General features: G+C 39.5%; 2 protein-coding genes across 2 annotated transcripts; one reads left to right on the forward strand and one right to left on the reverse strand.

Moving 5' to 3' along the window:
- Positions 1-389: 389 nt before the first annotated feature.
- LOC121529231 (keratin, type I cytoskeletal 13-like) lies at positions 390-5,202 on the forward strand. Its single transcript, XM_041817001.1, has 6 exons — positions 390-716; positions 4,094-4,176; positions 4,267-4,423; positions 4,505-4,666; positions 4,766-4,891; positions 4,978-5,202. Exons 1-6 carry the CDS (start codon positions 390-392, stop codon positions 5,200-5,202), a joined length of 1,080 nt encoding a protein of 359 aa, XP_041672935.1.
- Positions 5,203-9,504: 4,302 nt separating this feature from the next.
- On the reverse strand, positions 9,505-14,835 carry LOC121529230 (keratin, type I cytoskeletal 13-like). Its single transcript, XM_041817000.1, has 7 exons — positions 14,402-14,835; positions 13,777-13,859; positions 12,931-13,087; positions 12,039-12,200; positions 11,690-11,815; positions 11,386-11,606; positions 9,505-9,661 (listed from the first exon to the last, which is right to left on the reverse strand). Exons 1-7 carry the CDS (start codon positions 14,804-14,806, stop codon positions 9,556-9,558), a joined length of 1,260 nt encoding a protein of 419 aa, XP_041672934.1. The 5' UTR covers positions 14,807-14,835; the 3' UTR covers positions 9,505-9,555.
- Positions 14,836-27,095: the final 12,260 nt, after the last annotated feature.

Consider the following 27,095-nt stretch of genomic DNA (forward strand, 5'->3'; position numbering starts at 1 on the left):
GCTCTTTGTGGCCTGACAGGACTGGACCATCAGGTGCAGACTGTGGCCCCAGGGCCCGTGATGGTCAGGATGCAGAGATAGCATAGAGACTTTCACTGTCAGCTGTAAACCCACCCGACCTGCTGGACCTCACCCACTCATCTCAGACCTGTTTACTGTCGGGGCCCTGGGGCCACACTGAGAGCCCCCTAGGCTTGTTTGACAACTCAACCTGACCGACTCGACCCCCCAGCCTCACGCCAAGCCTTAAAAGGAGCCGGCGTCCCAGCAGTTCCTCACTCTCAGCTCACAGCCAACAACCAGCCATGACCACCTACTCCACTCGCAACTTCACCCCCATCAGGAGCTCCATGATGATGGGCCCCTCCTTGACCTCCTCCTCCCGCAGGATGGGCAGCTCCGGAGCTGGCAGCGTGTATGGAGGAGCTGGAGGCTCAGGAGTCCGTGTCTCCAGGGCTGCCTTCACTTACTCCTCCAACTCTGCCGCCAATGGCTCCCTCGACCTGGCCGATGCTGTCGACATCGCCGTCAGCGAGAAGGAGACCATGCAGAACCTGAACGACCGCCTGGCCACCTACCTGGAGAAGGTGCGCAGCCTGGAGAAGGCCAACGGAGACCTGGAGCTGAAGATCAGGCAGTACCTGGAGAGCAGAGCGGTGCCGGAGGCCCACGACTTCCACAGCTTCAACGTCAAAATCAAAGACCTGCAGGGAAAGGTGAGAAAAGACACAGAACACCTGAAGTTTCAGCTAAAAACAGCAAAAGAGCTGGCAGAGGGAGCTTCTGAATTTAGCCTCTCAGGTAGAAGCTTCAGTTAATAATGTTGGGCTGAATCCCTTTATAGGATTATAGTTTCACTTAGATGCCAAGAGAAAGAGAAAAAGAGAGGTCTTCTCATCTCTAACAAAGTCATTTAGAGGGTTGTTTGACTACCCAGAGCAGTGACTGCAGCTCCCTTTCCCTCTCTCCCCCATTCTTTTGCTTTGAACCTTCACTTTTCACATCATGTTGGGCCCACCCTGTGGGTCTTGATCGTGGAACATAAAAGTTTAAGATCAAAATATGAACTTAAAACCACATTTAGCAAGCCTAGAGTGAAAAGATGAGTTCCTTCCCTCAAACCTGATTACTGCAGAAACAGTTCTTGGCACAGCGCTGTGTTGCACAAGCTTGTGCAAAACACCTAAATATAGGAAATGCTCTGTAAGAGTGGATGGACCCTGTGTTTTTCCTCTGATCAAAGAGCGAAGGCACCACACAATTATTTAAACTGCTTTATGACTCTATGTTGTCTCATACTGCTATTTTTAATAGTACTGTATACTGCATTTTATTTTAAATGCATCAGACCCAGTCTGCAAGGTTTCAGCATGGAATTTTTTTTAAAATCAGATCACAGACTGATTGATTGTACTTTATTTACATGTCATGCACTTTAAGAGCGCAAACCTTATGGGTTTATGACACACCAGAAAAGCAATTTCAGTGTACTAAAAAGTCAGCAATGACAAAGTTGCATTATCTATTCTCAGAGTAGTATTAAACAAAACATTCTGATTTTTCTCCCAGGCTTTGCTGATAAAATCTACTATAAAAAGTTTCCTTTTCCAAAGCAAAACTCAAGTTTAAAAAAGAATGGATCTAAAAAATGCCTTAAAGGACCGGCTCATTGACCTTTAGTATGGTGTCAGAGAGAGCCATTGAAGGATTAAATCTGGAATAAAAGGGGAAAAAATTAAATGAAAGACACAACGTGTTAAGTTTGACCTGAAAACATCAGAACAGTTGGTACAGGTTAGCATCTTTGCCCTGAATTTAGCCTCACAGGTGACGCAGAGAAGCAGAAGCTTTAGGTGTTAATGTTGGCTGAATTATTTCACAGCTGTCCACGTATCTGCTGTTTCTTTGGTATTTTAGATTTCTCTTGTGTTTGCTGTGTGTGTAGTTTAACAGCTAAAACTCATTTTTCCTTTAGGATCAGTAAAGTATCCATCTAATCCAACCTAATCTAATCTAATCTATTTGATGTAGGCTTTTATCAGATATAGATCTATAGCTTCACTTAGATGCCAAGTATGGAAAGCTTTTGTTTTTTCGTTTTTCTTTTACCTGAAAATATAAACCAAAGGTAAAGTAGGGAGTAAAACAGAAATGAAGTAGTATAAATGGAAAGAAAAAACTACATAAAATAATAATATAGCAATATTAAGACCCACCGACCACTGAGTCAGCTGATTGACAGCTTGACCTTAAAAGGTAACATGAAAGAATGAACACAAACAAAATTATAGCATTAGATAAGTTACAATTTAGATTTATACACAATTATTTATGACTAACTTATATAATCTGAACAAACATTAACTCTTTTGTATTTACTAGTATGTAATAAATTGATTAATACTAAATAAATAAATAAGGTAACTTTTAAAAACTATATTTTAAGGATTTTTAGCAGGTATTCTGTTTTTATTTTTCAGTTTTTGCTGAATTATTTTATCATTGGCACTTCTGTGCCTCCACAGTGTATGCTGCACTTTTCGGTCTAATCTGTTTGTTTGAGTATAATGCTGTTTGTTGAAAGTCTTACTTGTTAATTAAGCACTCTAGCATAATATAACTAAATAAATAATGACAGTTTTGTTTTCCTCTCATTATCTGACAGTTTTTTGCTTCACCATTTACCAGCAGAAGTCAACATAAATGTATATTTATGCTGATTTTTATTGCATCAGTTTCTCTAAATCTGTGGGCATTAAGTTTGTGAGCAAGCCTCTGGTTGATGAACATGAAGTTACATAACAGCGCTGATATGTTGATATAGAGGCGCATGTATGTATGACTGTTAACATGTAAATATGTTCAGGTGTTCACTTCTCATTTTTATGTTCAGTCCTCTGTAAATATGTGCTCTTGGCGTTTGCATGAAATCATGTTTGACTTTTAAAACAAATGTAAAGATGCGATGAGAGACAGCTCAAAGTGGACAAACCTGTTGGATTAAACAGAGGAGTGTTTGTGTTTGGGGGGAAGGGGGGCGGGGTCAGCAGGCAACTCGTGACTTTAACCGAGAGGAGAGACAAAGTTAATAGCCTGAAGATACACACATTTGGATTGTGTTTTCCTTAACTTGTTTAAATTTAAAGGTTAATGTTGTGTTTATATAACTTTAAACATTATTAACAGGTTTTAAAGAATTTGATTTTTAATTCCTCTTAGTTTCTCAGTCTTTAAAAAGTGTTTGAAGCTCCAGCTGGTGGTCGAAACGCTTCACTGATGTGTCATATCTGTAGTAGAAGTTGATCTTCTACGGCAGGTGTGTCAAAATCAATCACAGCAGGGGCCAGATTTATGAATTAAGGTGTAACCTGAGGAGCCAAACAGGGTCAACATTCAACCATAAACTGTCAACCGGATTTTCACCAGTAATGAAATATGGAAAAAGGCATGATGATACAAGATTTTGAGATTAAAAAAGTCCAAATTTTAAATTTAATGGCTCAAAAGCTGAGATGGAATCTCAAACTTGTTTGTCAAAAAGGTCAAAACATGACTTTAATAGTCAAAACAAAGTTTTTAAAAGGCAATATCTGACATAGAAATTCGAAATCACAGATTTTCTAGGTTTAAATATAAGATAAAACTCAAAATCATTAGTTTATAAGGTAAAAATAAGAGATATGAGTCAAATCATGAGTTTTAAAGTTCAAAATATAAGATAAAATCCGAAAGTCATGACTTAAAAAGAGACAACATAGAGATAAAAGCCAAAATAATTAATTTAAATGGTCAAAATGTGAGATAAATTCCAAGTAATGAGTTTAAAAGGTTGAAATAGGACTTAAACTTTAAAAATGCCATTCTAAAAGGTTAAAATATGAGATAAAAAGTCAAAGTCATGAATTGTAAAGTTCTAAATATGGAATAAAAAGCTAAAATCTTACGTTTAAGTGGTAATTGTGAAATACAAAATTGAAAATCTGAAATGAAAACACAAATTAATTTTATTTTGCATTTGGCCCCCAGGCTTTGAGTTTGACACCCCTGTTCTACGGTTAAGATATTCATGCATTCTTGTCATCCTTCTGTTCAGATTCACCTCGCTGCTCGTGGAAACGCTGCGCTCATCCTCGCCATCGACAATGCCAAACTCGCCACAGACGACTTCAAAATCAAGTGAGTGTAAAACCTAGATTTTTTTGACTCTCAATCCAATCAGATGAATAGGTTACATGTAGTGAATTTATTTTTGTGTTAAATCTTTAGGTATGAGAACGAGCTGGTCATGCGTCAGTCCGTGGAGGCTGACATCATGGGGCTGAAGAAAGTCCGGGATGATCTGACTCTGAGCCGGGCCGACCTGGAGCAGCAGGTGGAGGGCCTGAAGGAGGAGATGATGCAGCTGAAGAGGAACCACGAAGAGGTGAGAACTAAAACAAAGCAGACACAGACATGGAAGTATGTACATAAAATAAGAGACGGAGTAACCGGCTTCTTCCTGTAGGACCTGCTGGCTCTGCGGGCTCAGGTGGGCTGTCAGGTGAACGTGGAGGTAGACGCTGCACCCCAGGAAGACTTGGCCGCTGTCATGGCTGGAATCAGACAACACTACGAGGACGTCGCTGCCAAGAACCGCAAAGAACTCGAGACCTGGTTCCAGGCTAAGGTGAGACCCTGCTGACTCTAATGGCCATTTTGATTACAGATTCTTCATAATAAATCCTTATATTGGATCAATAACATTATCGACTGTTGCTGTTTGCAGACGGCAGAGCTAAACAAAGAGGTGGCTGTGAGCTCCACAACGCTGCAGACGTCAAAGAGTGAGATCGGAGAGATCAAACGGACGGTCCAGACTCTGGAGATCAAACTGCAGGCCCAGATCAGCAAGGTACCCAACACTGGATATGTACTCATACAGTACACACAGACACACATACATAAAGAATAAACAAATACAACACTCCTCTCTGACAGAAAAGAGCTCTGGAGATGACACTGGAAGAAACCAGGAGCCGCTACGCTAACATGCTAGCAGGCTACCAGAAGCAGGTGATTTCCCTGGAGGAGCAGCTGACCCAGCTGAGGGCCGACCTGGAGAACCAGAGGGTCCTGTTTGTCGAACTGCTGGACATCAAGACTAGACTGGAGATGGAGATTGCAGAGTACAGGAGGCTGCTGGAGGGGGAGACTGAGACGTGAGTACAAGCCTAATTCTGCTATATATTTTTTTTAGCTCAGGTGGTGCAAAAACAACAGAATAATGAAACACCTAATTTTACTTTAGTACGACTGACCCGTTTCAAATCTGACCAGAGGACCAGGATGAAAGCAAATCTGGCTCAGCCAAATTGAAATATTACAATTAAACCAATAAACTAGCAGGCTAAGCTCATTTAAATATGCATTTTTTAGCACTTTTACTCAATGAACTGAGCTAATGTGTGCAGCTAAGGCTGAACTGACACTAGAGGACTTTGCTGAAACACATCTAAAGACAATTTGTCCGCAAGTCGCTGAATTTTTAGTCCAAGACTAAGATTTTTCAAAACAGTATGAAAACGTGGGTTGTCTCACCACAGAAACAATCTGACGGGGCTTTTACTTTGAAAGTCCCGGTGATGGTTTACCGTGTCTGTCATGACAGCCTGGAACAAATGAACAGACATGATACAAACACACAGGTGCAGCGAGATCTGACTGCAGCTCAGAGCAGAAAATGTTTCCATTTCTAGAGTAATGAGTGGACATTCAGTGATTTCAGAATGAACTACGCTCATGTTCTAATTTGAAAAGTTAACCTACAACACTGGCTCCAATTGGTTGAGGTTGACAGTTGCCCCATTGAAAACACAATTTGCATAAGACCAGACTTCCAAAACTGCAGAAAGACTGCCTCAAAACTGTCTGGATCAAGTCTTACTGAGCTGAAACTTAAGCAAGACCCATGATTTTAACCGGACTTTGGAATTTTGTCTGCGACTTTGAAATCGCACGAAAGTCTTTTAGTGTACAGCTGCTTTAAGGCAATTAAGCTAACTCAGATTTTAAGATAATATCGATTGACTAAAAAATCCTGATAAAGAAAGCCACCATTGCAGACAACCCATTAAATCTCAGCTAGAATTCACATAAAGGCATGTGGGAGACTCCATGGTCAAGTAGAAGAAAGTTCTTAGGTCTGATGAGACAAAAATGGTGTTTTTTGGTCACCACACAAGACACCAAACAGTTACCAAACACTGCACATCACCACAAACACACCATCCCAACTGTGAAGCATGGTGGTGGCAGCATCATACTGTGGGGATGCTTCTTGGCAGCCGGCACTGGAAGGCTTGTACAGATAGTGGGCGTTTGAATGCAGAAAAATAAAGGAAAATCCTGGAGGACAACCTTACTCAGTCTGAAAGAGAACAACAGCTTCGGAGAAGATTTATTTTCCAGAAAGAAAATGAGTTTTTTTTTTTTTTTTGGTCAAAAAGCCAAATTATATTGACCATGATTGTTTTATAAAATCAATCACAAAGGTAAAACATCCTGGAACATAATTACTTTTTGTAGGCACTGCATTATAAATGAAATATAAATGACTTTCCTGGTAAAAAGTTACAAAATCAAATGTCAAAAGCTAACTCAAATAAGCATCTAAGTTATTTTAACGCAGCCAAGCTAATATTATGAGATAAGTGAATCTGTTTATTAATATACCAAATGTTAGCACCAGCCGTGGAAATAATATAATCTTTTAATTTTAATGTTCCTTATATAAAAGTAGTTTTCACAAGAAAGTTGTTTTTTCACTTTGATTTTTCTTTTTTTCTCTGTTTTTATTTGTTTTTGCTATTTATTTATTTTTTTTAACTGAAGCATATTGCCTCTATAAATAACAAATTAATTGTTTTATATTGAGTTTAAAATGAATTGTTTTTGATCATTTCTTTTAAAGGCAAACCCACTGATCGTATATTAATATATGTATTAAAAATGCATGTATATTTTTAAAAATCAATCGAGTTTTAAATTTGACCGGTAGTCTTCAATACAAACATCTTTTATAAATACAAAAGGCAAACTAAGCTTATTTATTTCCCTGTCCCTTTTTTTTGCAGCAGCACCACCACAAAGACCACCCGAGTCGTGACCATCGTGCAGGAAGTGGATTCCTCTGGAAACATTGTGAGCTCCAACACCAGCATGGACCAGAAAACCACAACAACCACAGAAACAACTGAGAAGTAAAAATATTCCAAAGCCATGTGTAACTTTACCACACCAGCTCTGATGACAAGAGTCCAGGATGGTTGGATATTGTGTATCCCTTCAGTAACAACAGAATAAAAAAAAGAAAAGAAAACTTGCTGACCAGCATTCTTGAAAATGTCGAGGCTGTAACAAGAACAATTTGAATGTGAAATTTCTGAGAGTCTTCAATAAATCAGAGGTTTGGAATCATTGCTGTGGCTTGCTTGTTCTTATTTCAGCCTTGTAGACTGGTAGTTAGTCTGAAAGTGTGTAAATCACCTCACGATTTTATAACTGCAACATGTTCCAAAAAAGTTGGGACAGGAGCATGTTTACCCCTGTGTTTCACCACTTCTAACAATACTCTGTAAAGCATCAGTGGACTGAAGATACTGACTGTTAGGGTATTGAAAGTGTGTTGCTGGTGTTTCTCTTAAACCTGTGTATCTCTCAGGGTTAATGGTGCCTTCCCAGAAGTGCAAGTAACCCATGTCATGGCCACGCATACTCCATCACAGATGCTGTATTCTGAACTTTGCATCCACAACAGTCTGGATGATCTTTTTTCCCCTGTAGCTCAGAGGACTTGACGCTTGAGGCAAAGAGTGATGGCAGTCTTCAATGCAGCTCTTATATGCAGCTCTTATAACCAATCACGGTACTATCACCTGTTTCCAGTCAACCCACTTACCTGTGGAATGTTCCAGTATTTCTCTACTTTTTTTGTTTGGCCATGTCCCAGCTTTTCTGAAACATGATCTAGGCAGCAAACTCATAACAGGCAAATAAAAAAAAACTGAAAAAGTTCAACAGTTTAGATATTAGATATCTTGTCTGTGTGCTGTCTAACTGAATATATGTTGAACAGATTTGCAAATCACTGAATTTGTTTTCACATTTTACACATGTCCCATCTTTTTTGAACTAGCTTTTTTTACTCAAGTGTAAGTTCAGATTGAGTAATGATTTAAGGCAGGGTTTTTCACAGACTTATATGGAGTAGTTTCTTTAAAAGTACTCCCCTAGGGAGGTCTGGAACCTTGCCCCACCCTGGTTCACTGAAAAAAGTGAGGCAAGAGCAGGAAATGGGTTATGGGGGTCCTCCAACAGGAGAATTTTAGCATATTGCACTTAAATGCAATGCAATCTGGTGAATATTTAGGTGACAATTTGTTGCAGAAATTTAACGATGTAAAAGGGAAAATACAGTTCTCAACTAAAAATGGCTTCTTCACTCAGGATTGGCCACAGAATTGGCAAATTCAGAGAACAGGCCCTAACCAGTTGTGACTCTCTGATATTACCGACCTATGTTGGATCAGTCACATTAGCACTAGCATTCTTGCTAGTTACTTCATTAAGTAACAGTTACTTCATTTTGGAGCTTTTATCTCATTTAGCCTCTTTCAGCCCATTTTACCAGTTTTTTAAATTGTACCACTCTTTAACAACTTTTCACCACTTTTGTCTGCCCATTTATTCCACCCCCTTCTAACAGGTTTTCTCTATTTCCTGCCTTTCTTAACTAATTTTTGGCACTTTTATCCCTTTCACTATTTTCCCATTTCACCTCCTTTAAAAACCCTGTAAAGTGAAATCCAAAGTTTTTGTCTTAACACTCTAGAAATGTTGGAATATGGTTGCTGTAAACATGTGAAAACTCTGAGATCTACATGAGACTGAATTCTGGATTTAGGCCATTTCATGTCTTTCCTGGCTTGGTTTCATGTGGGCGGGGCCAATATGTGGGCTCATGATGTCATGAGCCCACAGTAGGGAATGACCCCGCCCCTCTAATAATATTGTGGAAGGAAGCAGTCTCCTTGAGCAGGGACTTCTGGTTCATTTTGTGCAACAGAATTCAGTCTTGTACTATTGTACCGTTCTATAATGTTCATGTTTCATTGCAAAGTTATAGTTATGCATGTTTTGTTTATTGGTTCATGTTTTTAGGGGAAAATATTAAGTATGACACCATGAGTGAGGGGGTTAATGCTGCAGACTACCCGTGTCCTGAGTGGGCATGGTTTCTGACCCCAATTATTAATAAATTGTTAGAATGAATTTTAAATCTATCAAGTCAAGAAAATGAAGAAGTAGCTGGATGTAGTTAAGTGACCAGTCTACTGTTTGGCTGACAGCAGAGGCAGAAACCTTGATGAGAAGTTCTGTTTTATTTAAAGGTTGAAAATGTCTACTGGAATAATAATTCACAAATAGAGAACAAACACAAATGTTTCTGTTCATCAGAATTATTTTATTTTCTTGTTTCTGAGAACGGCTGGCAGCTTTTGGCGGATGATCAGTGTTTTACTCGGTCAGAGTGTCAGATGTAGAGCTGACCTCCACGCCATCGACGGTCTCTTTGGTGACGATCACAACTTTGCGTGTTACGGTTTTGGTGGATTGCGATGAACTGTTGGGAGAAAGAGAAACAAGAGCCAGTTATTATTTATACTCTTTATAATGAACTTTCTCCATCTCATTCAATCGTTCTTTCTTTCTTTCTTGAGAAATAAAACTGGGTAATTCTGTAAAGAATAAATGTAGAAAATGATTGAAATATTTATGGTTAGTCAAAATAAGGAAATACACAGAAATGTATTTTAACAGCTCAACTAAAAATGGTTAGTAGCCTATAGCTTTCACATTTGAAAACCGAACAGTTAGAATATCAAAACTGCAGATCTCAGACGTCCACTTTTGCTGACCACTACTGTGAGCTTCCGCTTCTGTTGCAACGAAGGGTAGGAAATTTTCCAGTAGGACATATTTCCAGTTTTTCACTTTTTCTTTATTCAACTCTATTCATGAACAAAGTCTGGTAGTTACATTTATGATAGTACTACATGGCAAACATTACTGATTTAACAATGATTTACAAATAAAAAACAAAGCAAAAGGTCAGGGTAAATTATGTATAGACCCATTTTAGAAGTAGTTACGCAACTGGCAGCTTACTAAAGCTAACAAAGCTATGTTGGCTATGTAGTTCTTACTATGTAAATCAATGTAGCCAGCTTTAGCTTAAGCTTTAGCAATATAAGCTTTAACAACATGAACTTTAGCACATATTGCTAAAGCTAATGTAGCTATGTAAGTTATGTAGCTATTTAGTTAAAATAGTTAGGGCTAAGGTAAATGTAGCATAAGCTAATGTAACTTTATCAACTTTAGATTTAGCTATGTTAGCTACAAAGATACACTACTCAGTTTACATAGCTAATGTAGCTTCATTAGCTTTAGATTTAGCTACATTAGCCATAGAGCTATCATATCTATGTATTAAATGTAGTTTTGTTAGCATAGCTATGCTATCTTACCACATTAGCCAATGGAGCTAGCTTTAGCTTAAGCTTTTGCATCGTGAGCTTTAGCTACATGAATTTTAACAAACATAGCTAAAGCTGATATAACTATGTAAGTTGCGCAGCTCAGTAGTTAATGTAGCTAATACTAAAGCTAGTGTTGCTTTATAAGCTATAAATTTATATATGTTGCCTACAAAGCTACATTACCTGCATAGCTGAAGTAACTAATATAGCTTAATTACCTTTAAAATTAGCTACAATAGCAATGGACCTTTTTCATCTATGTAGCTAATGTAGCTAACTTGGCTTTGTTGGCTTGAGCCTTAGCTACATTAGCTGAATTAGAGGGTTTTCATGGGGGATGTTTTATAATCAGGTTTTACAGGCCAAGTTTTTGGCTTTTGGCCGTAACTGAAAGTTTAATCCAATTATTTTTTTTATTTTTATGTTTTTCATTTTTCCACCCTGACAGATTTGGTGTCTTACAGAAGTGGTTTGCAAGTGAGGGGTACCTGAAATCTGTCTTGATAATTTTACTTGTGTGGCAAGCTCAATCAACCCAAATGTTTGAGGAAAAAATTACAAAGATCTGCTAACACTGGACTGGCGACACTGGACTCTACAACTCTGATCAAATTTAAGTAATGCAATCATTTCATTTTCACTCAAGGAATCATGGAGTCATTCTGTGTTCAAATGAGGATTTTTCAAACTGGTATATGATGATAAACACTTGTAGGAATGACGACTGGTCGCTTTAATGTTGAAGAGGTGTTTTTGAACATTCATACATCATAATTTATACATCAGCATAGAAGTGTAAACTCACGAGTCCAACTCTCCGTCCAGCAGCCTCCTGTACTCAGCGATCTCCATCTCCAGTCTGGTCTTCATGTCTAGAAGCATCTGATACTCCTGTCCTTGGCGTTCCAGGTCTGCTCTCAGCTGGGCGAGCTGCTCCTCAAGAGCCACTACCTGCCTCTGGTACCCTGCTAACATGCTGCCATAACGGTTATTGGTGTCTGCAAGGGTTGCTTCCAGAGACGCTTTCTAAAGAGGAGAAAGGAGATTTTCAGACACAGTGTTGCTGTTTACTTTAAAGGAAAAGAGACTGAGAAATAGCAGAAACCCACCATGCTGAGCTGAGCTTGGAGTTCGATTTCCAGACCCTGTAGCGTGCGTTTGACCTCTGTGACTTCAGAGCGTGATGACTGAAGAGTCTCTGTGCTTACAGCAACCTCCTTGTTGAGCTCGTCAGACTGCAAAAGCATCAAAAATTAAATATATGGCATGTTGTTTACTTTGTGCGTGTTTGAAAACTGCTTTTTAGTCAACCTGTATGCAGATGACACTCTGTTGTTTTTATCATGTTTAGAAGGTGACAGTGACTACAAGTAACCCCTAATAAATGAAATATCTTAACGCTAAAAATAGGTTACATTTAGAGGCTTATGCCATCAAAAAGTTATGTTTTTAGCCTACCTTGGCGGTAAACCAGGCCTCGAGGTCTTTGCGGCTCTTGTTGGCGACAGTCTCGTAATGTTCTCTGATTTCAGCCATGACACGACTCAGATCCTCCTGAGGAGCAGCATCCACCTCCACGTTCACTTGACCACCAACTGTGGCCCTCATACTTAGCAAGTCCTACAGAAGACATGTCAACAGCAAAAAAAAAAAAAAAAAGAAAAAAAAAAGGAGTGAGGAAAGAGAAATTATTTTTTAGGGTAGTAAAAAAGACACAGCAAAAAGCTCTGAGATTTTTACTTGAATTGGCAATTTTGTTTTGTATTTTTGTATACTGTTACCTAAATGATTGATAAAATGTACAAAAAAATAGATTTAATGTATAAAACCGAACAGACCCTTTTCTCTCTCTTACATTTACTGGTCTAAGTACGTCCAACTTTACTCCACTGGCTGCAAATATGCCCTGCTAAATACAAGACCTTCCCTGGGTTAACCTATCAAATCATAAATCAGCATCCCACAAAAAACTATGGATGTTTACTTTTTCATGAAAAAAACTAGTACTGAAGAAAGTCTAATATCCCTTAGTTTTGTCCCCCAAAAAAGAAAATCTATTGAGCTTCTGCCCTGTTTCTGTTTCTCTCCTGCCTGTTAGCACATTAGCATGCAGCTTCAAACACCAGAAAGTAAATATAGCTGTGCTAGTGCATGAGCTGATTATGGTTGGGCAATCATTGAAATTTGGATTAAATCGCAATGTGGCCTGCTGCAATTTTCAAATAGCAGAAGGTGCAATATTTTTTTGGCCTGACATTGGTGTCAAAATAGCAGTTTAATAATATGAATTTAATTATAATAATATAACCACATTTAACATTTAACAAACTGTTTGCGGTTTTGATCTCACCTCCTCGTGGTTCTTTTTGAGCTGGATGAGTTCCTCCTTCAGAGATTCGATCTGCATCTCCAGGTCTGATCTGCCCAGAGTCAGATCATCCAGGACCCTCCTCAGCCCAGCGATGTCGGCCTCCACAGACTGACGCATGGCTAGCTCGTTCTCATATCTGCATGTGCACATGGAAAGAGAAGCAACAAGGCGGGGCATTAAAAGTAAAGCTACAGGTGGATTTGTGACTAAAATAATGCTTCTCTCGCTCTGACACAGAGCAGACAGCCACACTGAGACTACAGTACATTGCACAGGGGCAGACTATATCCTGGAATGGTTGTCTTAGTATCACTTGAACCCAGTACAGCAGGAACTAAAATCTTTACCTGCTTAAAAAGTTTTTTTTGTCTGTTTTTTTAAAAGTATGTAGTATACATAGTATATATGATTAAAAGAGTGTGCTTTTCATCCCTCTACTCCAGTAGCATTGAGATTAGTAGTACAGTGTCCAAGTATAGACACATTCTATTCACACCTATTCATTTAAGCTGAGAAATGTTTTTCTATCGCTGATAATTGGCCTGTTGGTTAATAACACGTGACTCTGTCTAATGTGTTTGTTGGTTTGCAACTCCTTGTCTGTTCTTTAAAGAGGTGTTATAATCCGGCCCGCCCACAGAATTGCCCTGAAAACCCCTGAGTGAATGGCCCTCCCGAGTTCTAATATGTGTGTAGGATCAGTAGCATTGTTGCTAGCATTCTGGCTAATAATTACTTTCACTAAATGGTTTAGTTTAATTTGCCCATCCACATATGAACATTACATTGATAGAGTTTTCTGAAGGGTTTGAGACTGATACTCACTTAACCTTGAAGTCATCAGCAGCGAGCTTGGCGTTATCGATGGCCAGGTAGAGAGAGCCGTTGTCACATGTGGCTCTGGCGATCTGAAACACAAAAGAAGAGTTTCATTAAAACCTCAGGTGTTTTTTATTGGAACTTATACAGACACTTTGAGACTTGGAAGCAGCAGACCTCAGTGTGCAGATTTATCTTATTTCACAATGAAATCAAAGGCAAACTTGTGCTATCTACCAGCACATCAAGTTTCATGAGTAATCGTCACAACGGATGTTTTCATGATAAGATATGCAAACATGAGTCAAGTTTCCCATCATTGCTTTACTGGTTTTTCTCTTCCTGTACCCTCACTATGCAAACTTAGAGCTGGAGTTTGCATGTCTGAGCTGCCGTTGATGTTCAGGGTGTGGCTGCACCTGTGCACATCCTGTAGAAAACGGCTTGACAGCTGAAAACCTGATTGTACTCTAGAAGATTTATCATGAACCTGACAGCTCTGTGCATCTTTAGTCACAGGATTCTTCTCCTGATGCTTGAAAATGATCTCAGTCTTATCTACAGACTAAATTGGACTTGTTTTAAGTCAGAATGTAGATGATCTGTGTTTAGAATCAGAACTTGGGCTTACCTTATCCTGCAGGTCACAGATGGTGGCCTTGAATCCGCTGAAGTCACGGCCCTCAGGTTTGGTTTTGTTCTCCAGGTACTGCCTGATCTTCAGCTCCAGGTCGGCGTTGGCAGCCTCCAGCGAGCGCACCTTCTCCAGGTAGGCAGCCAGACGGTCGTTCAGGTTCTGCATGGTGGCCTTCTTGTTGACGGAGATGTCATTGTCAACGGCATCAGCCAGGTTGAACGCAGCACCAAAACCTGCGCCGGCACCAGCACCAGCCCTGGATGCAGAAAACCCAGAACCAACAGCAGAGAAGTTTCTTGGAGCGCTCACAGACGAGATGCGGACCCCTGAGTTTACAGCACCACCGTAAACGGTGGGGGCCCTCTGGGTTGTGCGACGACTTATGCTGGTAAAAGACATGGTGGAGGTGTCTGCCTGCTCTGGATGGAGAGGAGAGAGTGAGGGTGAGGTCGGACTGAGCTCCTTTTATGCTTCCTGAAAGGGAGGGAGGGAGGGTCCGGCCCCTGCTGCACGCCTCAGGGTGAGACACTCGAGCGGGTCGAGCCACATTACAAACAGACAAATCACAGCAGGAATGTAAAGCATACGTGAGTTATACAACATCAACATCCAGGACCTCTGTTTGTTCTGCCCTCTAGGGACTCAATCATCCATTTGTTGAGCTGAATCTCCTCCTCTGTTACCTGATGAAATCCTTTCTTATCTAATCTGCTGCTGATTTGGGCCCATTTCAAATACCTGAAGACCCTCAACCCCCCTCTGTCTCCATCCACCTGGATTCCTCCCTGCATGTTCAGACTGGTCTGTTGTTTCTGAGCAGTTTGTGTGTAACTCTGGGCCTGTAGGTCTGCTCACACTCCCCTCTCTCCACATTTATTGTGAAGCCAAACAATGAAAACCTTTGTGGCAGTTCCTCATTCAGGCTCTGTTTGCTGTGACAAAACAGGGGCAGGAAGCACGCAGTCATACTGACTTCACAGACCTGGTGTACGGTGACAAAATATCAGCTTCACCTGAATAAAGAGGAAGAAGAGACACAAACAGGAGTGTCCACATAAACCTTAACACACTTTTACTCATTAGTGACAGCAAACCATGTCATGCATTCTGCAAAACACTGGTTTAGATGTGAGGGAAAGAAGTGCAAAATCCAAGAGTATATTTAAACATGAAAGAGCGCATTACTCAATGTGATGTGTCAAGATATCAGTGGAGTTTATCTTTTAAGACAAAAGCCAAGTTTTGTGCTGCTCTGTTCATTCTTTCTGAGGTCTTTTTTCATGTTGAAACAGGAGAGGGGCTAACTGTTGACACGAAGTATGTGGACTGCCCACATTGTTTGGTTTCTTTATGGGGAAGCATTCACTGGTGTGCAACCAAATGCATGCTGCAGCAGTGAAATTCAATGGAAAAAACCATCGTGACTGCAATAAAAGCAAGAGAATGTCAGCTGTTAAAAGGGTTAATTACCCGTTTTACATTTGGGCATGTAAGCATCATCTCCAGATAAGCCCTTATCCTGGTTTTAAGAAACTGAATTGTGCTGAGTGTGTAAGAACCTAGAGGCAACAGAGTCTTAACCCTTTGCTTCTATTTACCATCAAAATGGATCCGAGATAAAACAATCAAGCTGTGACTGAAGTCTTTATCATTTAGGAATTGCAGCCATTTCCAGAGTACCTCCATTATCAGGGGCTTACAAATATGTGGGCAATCTCACATTTTTTTAAAGCTCAGGCTCTTAAAAGATCAACATTTTTAAATGCAATTAATCGCAGATTTTCAGTAGTTTATTGCGATAAAGCTCACTATTTTTTATTAAACTGTAAAGTTCCATTATTTTGCATTGGGACTGTTTTTGTCTGTTGACTTCCTGCTATTTTAATGGGTAGACTGAAGATTTTAACATGATTTTAAAGGGATATTTGTTTTTTTTTTAAGTTGGGTCATATGAGGTGCTTAGCTATAGCAGTGGCATTAGCCTCCAGTGATTTCTGTGAAAATTTCACTGGTGGTTATTATGAGCTCAGAGAGCGCAGAGTGGCTGTAGATAGGAACGTTTCAGCCGCGTTGTTTGAGTTTTACATAAAAATGGGCAAAGAAAATATGTTAGCTTGCCTGTACGCTGTGTCGAAAACGTACAACATACAGCGATTAATTTCTCCTAAAAACCCCTCTGTCCTCGCTTGGAAGAAAGTTCCGCCCTCCTCTCCTGATTCTCCTCTCAGCTCAGAAGAACCACATCCATTAAGCCACATCTATTTTGTGTTGGGGCGTGGTCAGGGGCGGAGCTCGTTCTGAGGGGAAACAGAGGGGTTTTAAGACATGCAAAAATACAATACTGGCGTATTAAAATTTTTCAGTTATTTAAATTAAATTTTGGGTGGAATTTTTTTATTGGAATGTTTAGGCTTTATCATAACATTTTACTCAAACATTTGTGGGGCATATTAAAAGAAATTTTGGGGTACTTTTCCAACAAATTCAGAGCTTAAAGTGGAAATTTTGTTGATGTTTGGTCTTGACAAGTCCTCCAGATCAATCATCAAAATAACAACTAAGTAGTAGTGTTGTACTTAAGACCACAACCATCCGAGGCCAAGACTTGCCCGAGTGCCAGAGTGCACCAAGACCGAGACAAGACTGGGACAAGACTGGGACAAGACCAAGACCAAGAAAATTATTATTTTTTAATGTCTGCAACATTTTCAAAGCTAAAATCTCAAAACTTACCATTTTTGATCAACTAACTGTAAAACTAAATTGTAAAAAATAAATCCTTGAACGTATTTAAAAGCAACTGAAAAGTCTGGATTATTTTAAATATCTGAAAATGAGATGTTTATCTCGATTTTTGTCAGGTGAATGAGGCCCAAAGTGTTCAGAGGTATTTCTGACTAGAAAAAAGGTGGACTGATGTCAGAGTTTTTGCAGGTGTAGCTATTTGCTTATTTAGCCAATGCTTCTTCTTATTATCACATTAATGAAGTCGAAGAATAGCAGATCAGTGCTGGTCTTGACTGGTCCTGATGGAAAATCCTGAGTCCAGCCAGTCCAAGACTGAGACAAGACTATTCAAAATGTGATACTGAGACCAGCCCCAAGACCAAGACCATTCTTGAGTACTACAACACTGCTGTGTAGATAATGTACCTACTTAGCTTACATAGCTGCTTTGTGAGCTTAGCTTTAGCCACATTAGCTACATATCTCCATTATCTATAGCTAGTTAAATTTAGAAATATAAGCTCCAATAAATGTGGCTTAAGCAAACATGGCTATGTAGATTACATAGGTGCTTTGTGAGCTTAGCTTTAGCTACATTAGCTACATATCTCCATTATCTACAGCAAGTTAAATTTAGCAACATAAGCTCCAACAAATGTAGCTTAAGCAAACATGGCTATGTAGCTTATGTAGCTGCTTCGTGAGCTTAGCTTTGTAGCTACATAGCTACATAGCTTTGTTATCTTTTGCTAAATTAGCTTTGGCAGCGGGAGCTTCAGCAAATGCTGTAGCAAAACACCCTAAAGCTAACTTGATAATGTACCTACATAGCTTACATAGTTGCTTTGTGAGCTTAGCTTTAGCTACATATCTCCATTATCTATAGCAAGTTAAATTTAGCAACATAAGCTCCAGAAAATGTAGCTTAAGCAAACATGGCTATGTAGCTTATAAAGCTGCTTTGTGAACTTAGCGTTGTAGCTACATAGCTTTGTAATCTTTTGCAAAGTTAGCTTTGGCAGCGGGAGCTTCAGCAAATGCTGTAGCAAAACACCCTAAAGCTAACTTGATAATGTACCTACATAGCTTACATAGTTGCTTTGTCAGCTTAGCTTTAGCTACATTAGCTACATATCTCCATTATCTATAGAAGGTTAAATTTAGCAACATAAGCTCCAATGAATGTAGCTTAAGCAAACATGGCTATGTAGCTTACATAACTGCTTTGTGAACTTAGCTTTGTAGCTACATAGCTACATAGCTTTGTTATCTTTCGCAAAGTTAGCTTTGGCAGCGGGAGCTTCAGCAATTGCTGTAGCAAAACACCCTAAAGCTAACTTGATAATGTACCTACATAGCTTACATAGTTGCTTTGTGAGCTTAGCTTTAGCCACATTAGCTACATATCTCCATTATCTGTAACAAGTTAAATTTAGCAACATAAGCTTCAGCAAATGTAGCTTAAGCAAACATGGCTGTGTAGCTTACATAACTGCTGCGTGAGTTTAGCTGTGTAGCTACATAGCTACATAGCTACATAGCTTTGTTATCTTTTGATAAGTTAGCTTTGGCAGCGGGAGCTTCAGCAAATGCTGTAGCAAAACACCCTTAAGCTAACTTGATAATGTACCTACATAGCTTACATAGTTGCTTTGTGAGCTTAGCTTTAGCCACATTAGCTATGTAGCTAACAACTGACCAATTGGCTGACACACAAACAAGACATATGCTCATCTGGTGCTACTCATTCCAAATTAGGGAGAGAAACTAAAAAAGTGTTCCAACTTTAAGCTCTGGTTTCAGGAGGTTCATGGGGCCCATATTAATACCTATGAAACTAGGTGGATTAACAATTATGTCTTTTTACAAATGCTGTACAAAGAAACATGCTAGATTTCAATATTTTGGAGGAAGGGTAGTGACGTCACATAGATGCATTAATCTTTGTTCTACATCTTTGACTTGTACCCTGAGATAACTTCTGTTGTAACTTGGGGCTTTATGAATCAGTCTTGAGTGATTGATGTTTCTCTCTGAGAGTCGTTGTTCTTTTATTTAAATGAGACAGCGATGTGACAAGAAACTGGTTCAGTGTATTACTCAACAGCCACAAGTGTTCCAAAAGATTTTCAGTTGTTCCCTTGTCAACCTTTGATTCTCTCCAAGTAATATCAAAAGATTCAAAGAATTGGAAGAAATCTTTACATAAAGGTCAAAGCCAAAAACGAACACTGAATACCCATGACCTTTGACTCGTCAGGAAGCACTGCATTTAAAACCAGTATCCTTTGGTAATGGATTTTACACCATGGGCTCTGGAATACGTCAGAAAACTACTGTTAGCACAGTTTATCCCTGCATCTACAAATGCACAACCGCAATTCTGAAAAAGTTCAGACACTGTGTCAGTAAAAGCAGGATGCCATATTTCATTCAGAACATAAAAACACATCAGAAAAATATTAGCTCAATTTAAATTCAGTGCTGCAACACGTGTCAAAAAAGCAGAGACAGGGTCATGTTTACCTTGTGCAACATCCCCTCTCCTTTTAACAACGGCCTGTAAACGTGTGGGAAGTGAGGAGACCAGTTGCTGGAGTCTTGGGAGAGGAATGTTGCCCCCATTCTTGTCTTATGTAGGATTATAGCAGCTCAGCAGTCCTGGATCACTAATGTAACCCCATACCATCAAAGATGAAGATTTTAGAACTGTGCCAGGATAACAAGCTTGATGGTCCCTTTCCTCTTTGGTCCACAGGACACAGTGTCTGTGGTTTCCAGATTCAAGTTTTGATTCATTTGACCACAGAACAGTTTTTTGCAGTCTGAGTCCTTTCAAATGAGCTGTGGCCCAGAGAAGATGGTGGAGTTTCTGGATTATGCCTGCATATGGCTTCTTCTTTGCATGATACAGGGTTTAACTTGCATTTGTGGATGGCGAAGTAAACTGTGTTGAAAGACAATGAATTCTGGAAGTGTTCATGAGGTCATGTTGTGATTTCCAGGACAGAATCATGCCTGACAGGCCTGAAAAACCATGAGCATTCAATACTGATCCTTGGCCTTGCCTCTTGCAAACAGATTTATAAAGATTCTCTGAATCTTTTGATGATATTATACTGTGGATGGATGGGGATTCAAGTTACCCTTTCCGTTACTTGCACATCTGTATAGGCACTATTGATACTGAGAGGTACATAAGTGTCAGAGTGGCATATGCTTCTATGCTGATGACGTCTTTCAGGGGGGTCCCTGCTTATTTCAGCAGTGGCTTGACAGTGAAAGAGTATGGGAAATAGACTGGCCTGTATGCTGTTTCAAATCTATGGCTTACAGATTGCTTACAGATTATTGTTAGAAGAAATGCTCAAACTTGCTCCTGTCCCAACTTTTTTGGAGCACGTTGCTGGCACCAAATTCAGAATGTGTGTATATTTTCACAAAACATCAGTTAATCAGTTTGAAAATCAAATATCATGTCTTTGCACTGTGTTCAATTGAATATAACTAGAAAAGGACTTGCAAATCACTGTGCAGTTTCATTCCAATTGTACAACACGTCCCAACTTTTTTGGAACTGAGGTGGGTATACGGACACATCCTATCCCTTAAACAGTGGATTACTGTGTTGCTAAATGGTATTAAATAATTTTTAAGATCCTGATTTGTTGTGGTTGTGGGATGTTGAAACTCTGAGTTCTATCACACAGCTCTGCTTGCTCACATTTGAGAATGTCCTGTTCCTTTTTAAGTCTTTGACTTTGTTAATTCAAATGCTTTTCTGCCTGAAGAAAAATATGCAAATAAGTTAAATTGTTTTTTTATCTGAAGCCATCAAATGACTGAAGATGCCCCTGAATGCTCCCTTAAAATGTTCCATGTTGTTCCCTCTTAAGGCACAAATATTCCCTGTGGTTTTATAGGCTGCCTTCTAAACTGAATCAACATTCCTCCCATATTTATGTGACTATGGAGGAGCCTGAGGCCACTATAAAGTGAAAGATTAACTACAGCTGTCTGCAGGTTTGTTGATGAGAGAGTGTGATAACGGGATGACTCTGCTTTTGTGAGAACAGATGTCTAATCAGATCTGTGAAGATATTTTAGAAGAAAAAACATTTCTGTTATGTGATGGATATTTAGTTGATCCCCATTTGGGTGGATGTGGCTGAAGTGTGGTCAGAATGAAATTCTCTACAAAGGATTTGAACAAAAGACCAGAGCAATTTTAAACACTCAACAGCCTCAAATATGGCGATCAGTAAGCAGAAACTAAAACACTCAACAAAGAGCTTTAACAAGGCACACATTAAGGCCCCGTCCACACGGAAACGAATTCGGGTGTATACTCAAAAGTTTTGTGTAGTGTTGGCATTTCATCCACACGGAAACAGCGTTTCGGGTTTCTGTAAACAATACTTTTTGAAAACGGGTCCCAGAGTGCACAAATTCATAAATGACTACCGTTTCGTCTCCGTGTGGACAGCTATCTGCATCTTTCTTGAAACAATTACGTCACAGATAGCGTAGCTCTCTTGGCGCCTGCGCGGGTCCAGCCAAAACAACAATGGCAGACTACAGGGTTGTGTTCGTGCTGCAGAAGCTACTGAGCTTGTTATGGCTTTAACAGCAAAATCTGATGCTCCTTCACTAACGCTGCGAAACGCATACACCATATGTTCTTAAATCCAACATGGAGAACAACCAGAAGGGCAACTAGAAGAAAGTTAGTGTCAGTTTTCTGTGATCTTCTTCTTCTCCTTTGGTGCATTTCTGTGCGCCACGTACAGGCTTGGCATATGCACTACAGCATTTTCAGTCATTTCAGTGGTTCCGTGTTTATGTTATGCGGATATTTCCTGAAAAGATTCCGTCTTTACAGAAAACTTTTCAAAACAAATGCAGTATATTTTCGTCTCTGTGTGGACGGGGCCTAAAGCTGCTAATATCTGCATGTTATCATAATCTTTTTGAGCCTGTAAGCTTGCTTACTTTGGTGTATAAGCCCACCAGACCTGTCGAAGGGAAAACAGATTTCAGCAAAGTGATGTCAATTAAATGAAAATATGTAATGTAAAATAAGTGGCTGCATAACTGTTTATCCCCTTCAAGTCAGTATTTAGTAGCTGCACCTTTGGCTGCAATCACAGCGCTGAGTCTGCATGGATAGATCTCAATCAGGTTGCAGCACGGCAAATTTACCCCATTCTCCTTTGCAAAACTGCTCAAGCGCTGTCAGATTGCATGGGAATTAGGCCCTTTTCAAGTCCAGTCACAGATTCTCTGTTAGACTGAGGTCTAGCCTTTGACTCCAGAACAATTGCCTTTATTGTCTTTTAAGCATTTCAGTGTAGCTTTCGCCGTATTCTTCTGGTCATTGTCGTAGTGGAAAATAAATCTTCTCCCAAACTGTATTTCTCCAGTGTGTGGCAGTTTTTCCCTGCTGCTGGTGAACAAATGAAATATGGAGTTCTGCCAGCTGACAGAATTTTATTTCTTTGCAAAGAAAGGTCAATCAACACACCCACACGAGCAGTCAGTATGCTGAAAGACCCAGAACATGGGGAGACTAATGGCTCAGTTATACTTTCCGCACGGACAAAACCTGATGCGTAATCACGATGCGGAAACGTCTGGTGCATTTATACCGAGCGCCGGCTTCCTCTTCGCCGCAAACTGATATTCTCCAAAAAGCCATGGGGCAGTGTCTTCAAGAATCATGTCTGTTGCGTGTTTAATGCAAGTCATAGAGGAAGATTTGTTGATCATGTAGAACCATGAAGAGGAGCTGCTGTGTTTACTGTTGTTGTTAGAGCATAAAAGAGAAAGGAGATGGTCCATTCGGCCACTCAATCAAGAGAGGAAGGACGAGGGGGAGTACAATATTCTTGTACGGCCAATGCGAGAGATAGATGAGGAAGTACATGGCAGTCACTGTGATCTTTCAAAGAACAATCATACAGGTATTTATATTTTCTGACTTCTGTCTCCAAAAACTCCTCAAAATCGGCCATTCTGACGTGTGCCACATCTGTGTCTGTAAAAACTTTGGGGATGTGCGCGGACAGATGAAAATTGGCCGCGCAGAACCCCTGCGAAGTGGCTTGCCTTAATATTTGACGTCAAGTTCAATGCATGGACACTCATGACCTCCCGGATGCGTCAAGCATAAAACAGGCTTAAAACATGTATGCTTGAGAAAAAAAGGTAGGAACACAGGTAAGGTATGCTTGACACCCCTCTGTCAGGAAGAATCCACACCTGGACAGGGCTTTGTTCCAGGCAGTCTGGACATCACAATTTAAAACACAAAAGGACCTTTTGATTCAGTCATGGACTCCAGGTTTAATACATATTCAGGAACTAGCATAGTCACCTTTGTTGCTTCGTGTTTACATATGCAGTGAAGTCAACACCTTCCTAGCCCTATCGTTTTCCCATGTCTGTGAAAAGAGAACAGTGGGGGGTGTTGGGGAGAACATGAGACAAAGAAGCTGTAGAGAGGCATCCCCACAGCATGATGCTGCCATCACCGTGCTTCACAGTGGGGGATGGTGTGTTTATGCTGATGTGCAGTGTTTGGCATCTGGTCTGATAGCCAAAAAAGCAAAATTTTGGTCTCATCAGACTTTTCTTCACTTGACCATGGAATCTCCCACATGCCTTTTGGTGAACTCTAGTCCAGATTTAATAAATTTGTGAGGACGGCCTGATCCAGGCAGATCGACACATGCGCCATATTCCTTTCATTTCTTGATGATGATTTTATTGAACTCTGAGGGATGTTCATCGCCTGTTTTATTTCTGTATCCATCTCCTGACTTTTCAAGTACTTTTTCTCTGAGTTGCTTGGGGTGTTCTTTTGTCTTCATGATGTCATGGTTGCCAGGATTACTGATTAACCTTCCAGACACAGGTATCTTTATACTATAATCACTTAAGACACATTTACTGCAGTCAGATGATCCCCTTTTCACAAATTGTGAGACTACTTTTCCAATCGGCTGGACCTCTGTTGAATTAGGTCAGTCACTTTAAATGGGTGAATATTAAAGAATGAATTTACTTGGCTTTACATATTTTTATTTAATTGACATTACTCTGTAGAGGTCTGTTTTCACTTTGACAGTAAAGAGGGTGTTTTTTTTTGCATTTCTTTTGGTCAAAAAAGTGAAATTATATTGACCATGATTGATTTATGAAATAAATAAAAGGGTAAAACATCAAAGAGGGTGAAAACTTTTTATAGACAACGTTGCTGTAAACTCTTGGTCACTTTCTCGGAATCTTTTCCAAATAAATTGGAGCAGCCTGAGTTGTGGAAACACTTCACAACAAAGAAAAAGTCCCTGAGTAAGAGTATGTTGTGGACACAAGTGGCCCGTACATGAGGGTTTAACAGAAACACAGCTCCCGATGTGGGTTTTTCCTTTGTGGCTCTTAATGAAGACACACTGAAAAAACAGATTTTGACCCTTAGTATTTGTAACATTTAATTATTACGTTTGTTTCACCGATTTAAATGTGTAATTCAATCCTTCCTATACTTTTTGACTAATTTCAAAATGTGCTGTCTCCATTTCAAATGAGTTGATTTTAATTGTGCAAAAGTAACATAAAAAAACTGTGTTCAAATAAGTTGGTTTGAAATGTGTTAAAATAACATGAAAAAAATTGTGTTAAACTAAAGTGATTTTAATTTTAAAAATGTGTTCAGGCTAGTTGATTTTAATTGTGTACCAGGAACATAAAAATATTGTGTTCAAATGAGGACCACACACTGCCCTGTGTGAGCATGTGCATGACAAATCTGCAGTTTTCCCAGAATGCCTTTGGGCACTAAACCTTTATGCACTCAGTTTGCTCCTGCTGTCTTGGCCAGGACACCCTTGAAAAAAAGATTTTTAATCTCAGTGAGGTTTTCTCCTGGTTACTTAAAGGTTAGATCAAATGATTAAATGAAATGCACCATGAGTGGAGTTGCTGTCTCAATTAAAGATGTCCGGCCTATAGGGGGTAAGTGGATTGTGATTAATGTCAAAGAATGGAAAATGATATATTGACATTGGTGAAACTTCACCTATTGTCTCAGGAGATGACTGACAGTCATTGCTGCAATTGGTGGCATAAGTTAGTCAACCTCAAGTGAAATGGTAACATTAACAAAAACCTATATCAGTGAGAACTATTTGACACTTTAAGGAAAGCAGTTACCTACAATATACTCATCTTACTTTACTGTGTACTTAATTTGAGCACATATACCTTTAATTTGTAATTACTTAAAAATAATAAGTTGAGTCAACTTAAAAACAATTATGGAATCTAGGCAAATTTCTTTTGTGCAACTGCTAAAATTGATAAAATTGAGTTAATTCAACTCCACTCATTCCAGTCTGTCTAACCTAGGTTTAGTTGACTTTTCTTAAAATTTTTAGCACCAGCTACACAAAATTATTAAGTTAAACTTACCTATATTGTTCATCTGAGATTACTTAAAAACATTAAGTTCAGTCAACAAAAAAAATATATTTAGATCTAGATAAACATATTGTGTGCAACTGCTAAACTTAATAAAATTAAGTAGGATCAACAAAACTTTTTTCCAGTGCAGGTAGAGTGTTAGTACCTGGAGTCAGGCAGGCACAAGGTAGAAAGTAAACCACAGCAGATATCCACAGGGAATATGGATCAATAAAAGAGTGCCATTATGAATGTTAACTCAAGACGCTTTACACAACGGGCAGGTCTAAACCATGTTTTTGGTTAAATTATCAATAAAGACCAAACATTTATCTTAACCTTTCCATGTTTGTCTTTGATCTGAGAATGACTGGACCAATCAACCTCGTTTAGGGAGAGGTGGGTGTGGTTGAGTCACACTGTAAGCTCATACACAATGGCAGATGTAGTTATAGCGGCAGTTTTTTATAAAACCGGACAACAATTCGTTACTGACAGAAAAGCAGCAGACCACACTGAAAGCTTTTCTTGGTAGAAAAGACTATTTTGCACCCAACTGGGAAGGCAAGAGCAAATTTACCAGCGTTTACTATTTGCTGATAGTGAACAATGACATACACTGCCTGTAAAACTCATGATATTTAGTTGAGGCATGCCCACTAAGTTATATGTTTTGTCATTGACAGAGAGCATTGGTCTAAAAATCCTCTTTGGTTCGAAACAACATCTATGGGCTGTTGCCCAGTTGGATGTGAATTAAATGTGACACAGGCTTTCTGTCTTATCAAGTTAATGTCTGAAAACTGATCATTCTTGTAGCAATGACTACATGATGATTATGAAAAGGGGAGGTAATTAAGGCAGTTGAAGTTGAGCAACTCTTGCATTCACCTTAACATTCGCAGTGATAATGGACAGATTTACACTTGTTAGTCATAGCTTTGACATGACATCACGAGCCTGCCTGGCAGGCAAGAAAGGCCTCCTATGGCTGTACACTATGGAGAAGTTGACAAGCTTGTTTGCTGCCTAAACATGTTTAAACTGGCTTTATGTTCATGTTTTTGAATGTAAAGGAGTTTTCATTTATATGCCATAACAAATGAGGAGACGAGCTTTGGTTGAACTGCAGAACAGCAAGATCAATGAGAATCAGGAATAGAAGCTCTATTGTCTGGCAGTAGGGACAGAAAGACTTCTCCTAACCCTGACACCAAATACCATGTAACTTGATCAGTACATAAATAGTACAAAGTAAAAGTGGCAGACCTCCAGGCTGAAGAGGAAAAGGATCACCAAGACTTTATCAACACAAAGTTCAACAGCCAGCATCAGTGGTGGTGTTGGGGTGTATAAGTGCCCATTACGTGGGTCACTTGCGCATCTGTGTTTTTTCAGTTCATTTGGGCAACATAACTGACAAGCTTTTACATCCACCTTACTGAAAACCTAGTTTCCCACTGTGTAAATAGGGGGGTTTAAGGAAGGAACTGTGATC

The sequence above is a fragment of the Cheilinus undulatus genome, linkage group 21, assembly GCF_018320785.1.
Source record: "Cheilinus undulatus linkage group 21, ASM1832078v1, whole genome shotgun sequence".
NCBI classification, from domain to species: Eukaryota; Metazoa; Chordata; class Actinopteri; order Labriformes; family Labridae; genus Cheilinus; species Cheilinus undulatus.

Bases quoted from the DNA above. Each gene is read 5' to 3' on its own strand.
- LOC121529230 (XM_041817000.1), bottom strand. From the start codon at position 14,806: ATGTCTTTTACCAGCATAAGTCGTCGCACAACCCAGAGGGCCCCCACC. The intron at 12,201-12,930 runs GTGAGATCAAAA...TGTCTTCTGTAG, and splicing joins TCAAAAAGAACCACGAGGAG to GACTTGCTAAGTATGAGGGC. The intron at 9,662-11,385 runs GTGAGTTTACAC...TTCTCCCAACAG, and splicing joins CTGGACGGAGAGTTGGACTC to TTCATCGCAATCCACCAAAA.
- LOC121529231 (XM_041817001.1), top strand. From the start codon at position 390: ATGGGCAGCTCCGGAGCTGGCAGCGTGTATGGAGGAGCTGGAGGCTCA. The intron at 717-4,093 runs GTGAGAAAAGAC...CCTTCTGTTCAG, and splicing joins TCAAAGACCTGCAGGGAAAG to ATTCACCTCGCTGCTCGTGG. The intron at 4,424-4,504 runs GTGAGAACTAAA...TTCTTCCTGTAG, and splicing joins TGAAGAGGAACCACGAAGAG to GACCTGCTGGCTCTGCGGGC.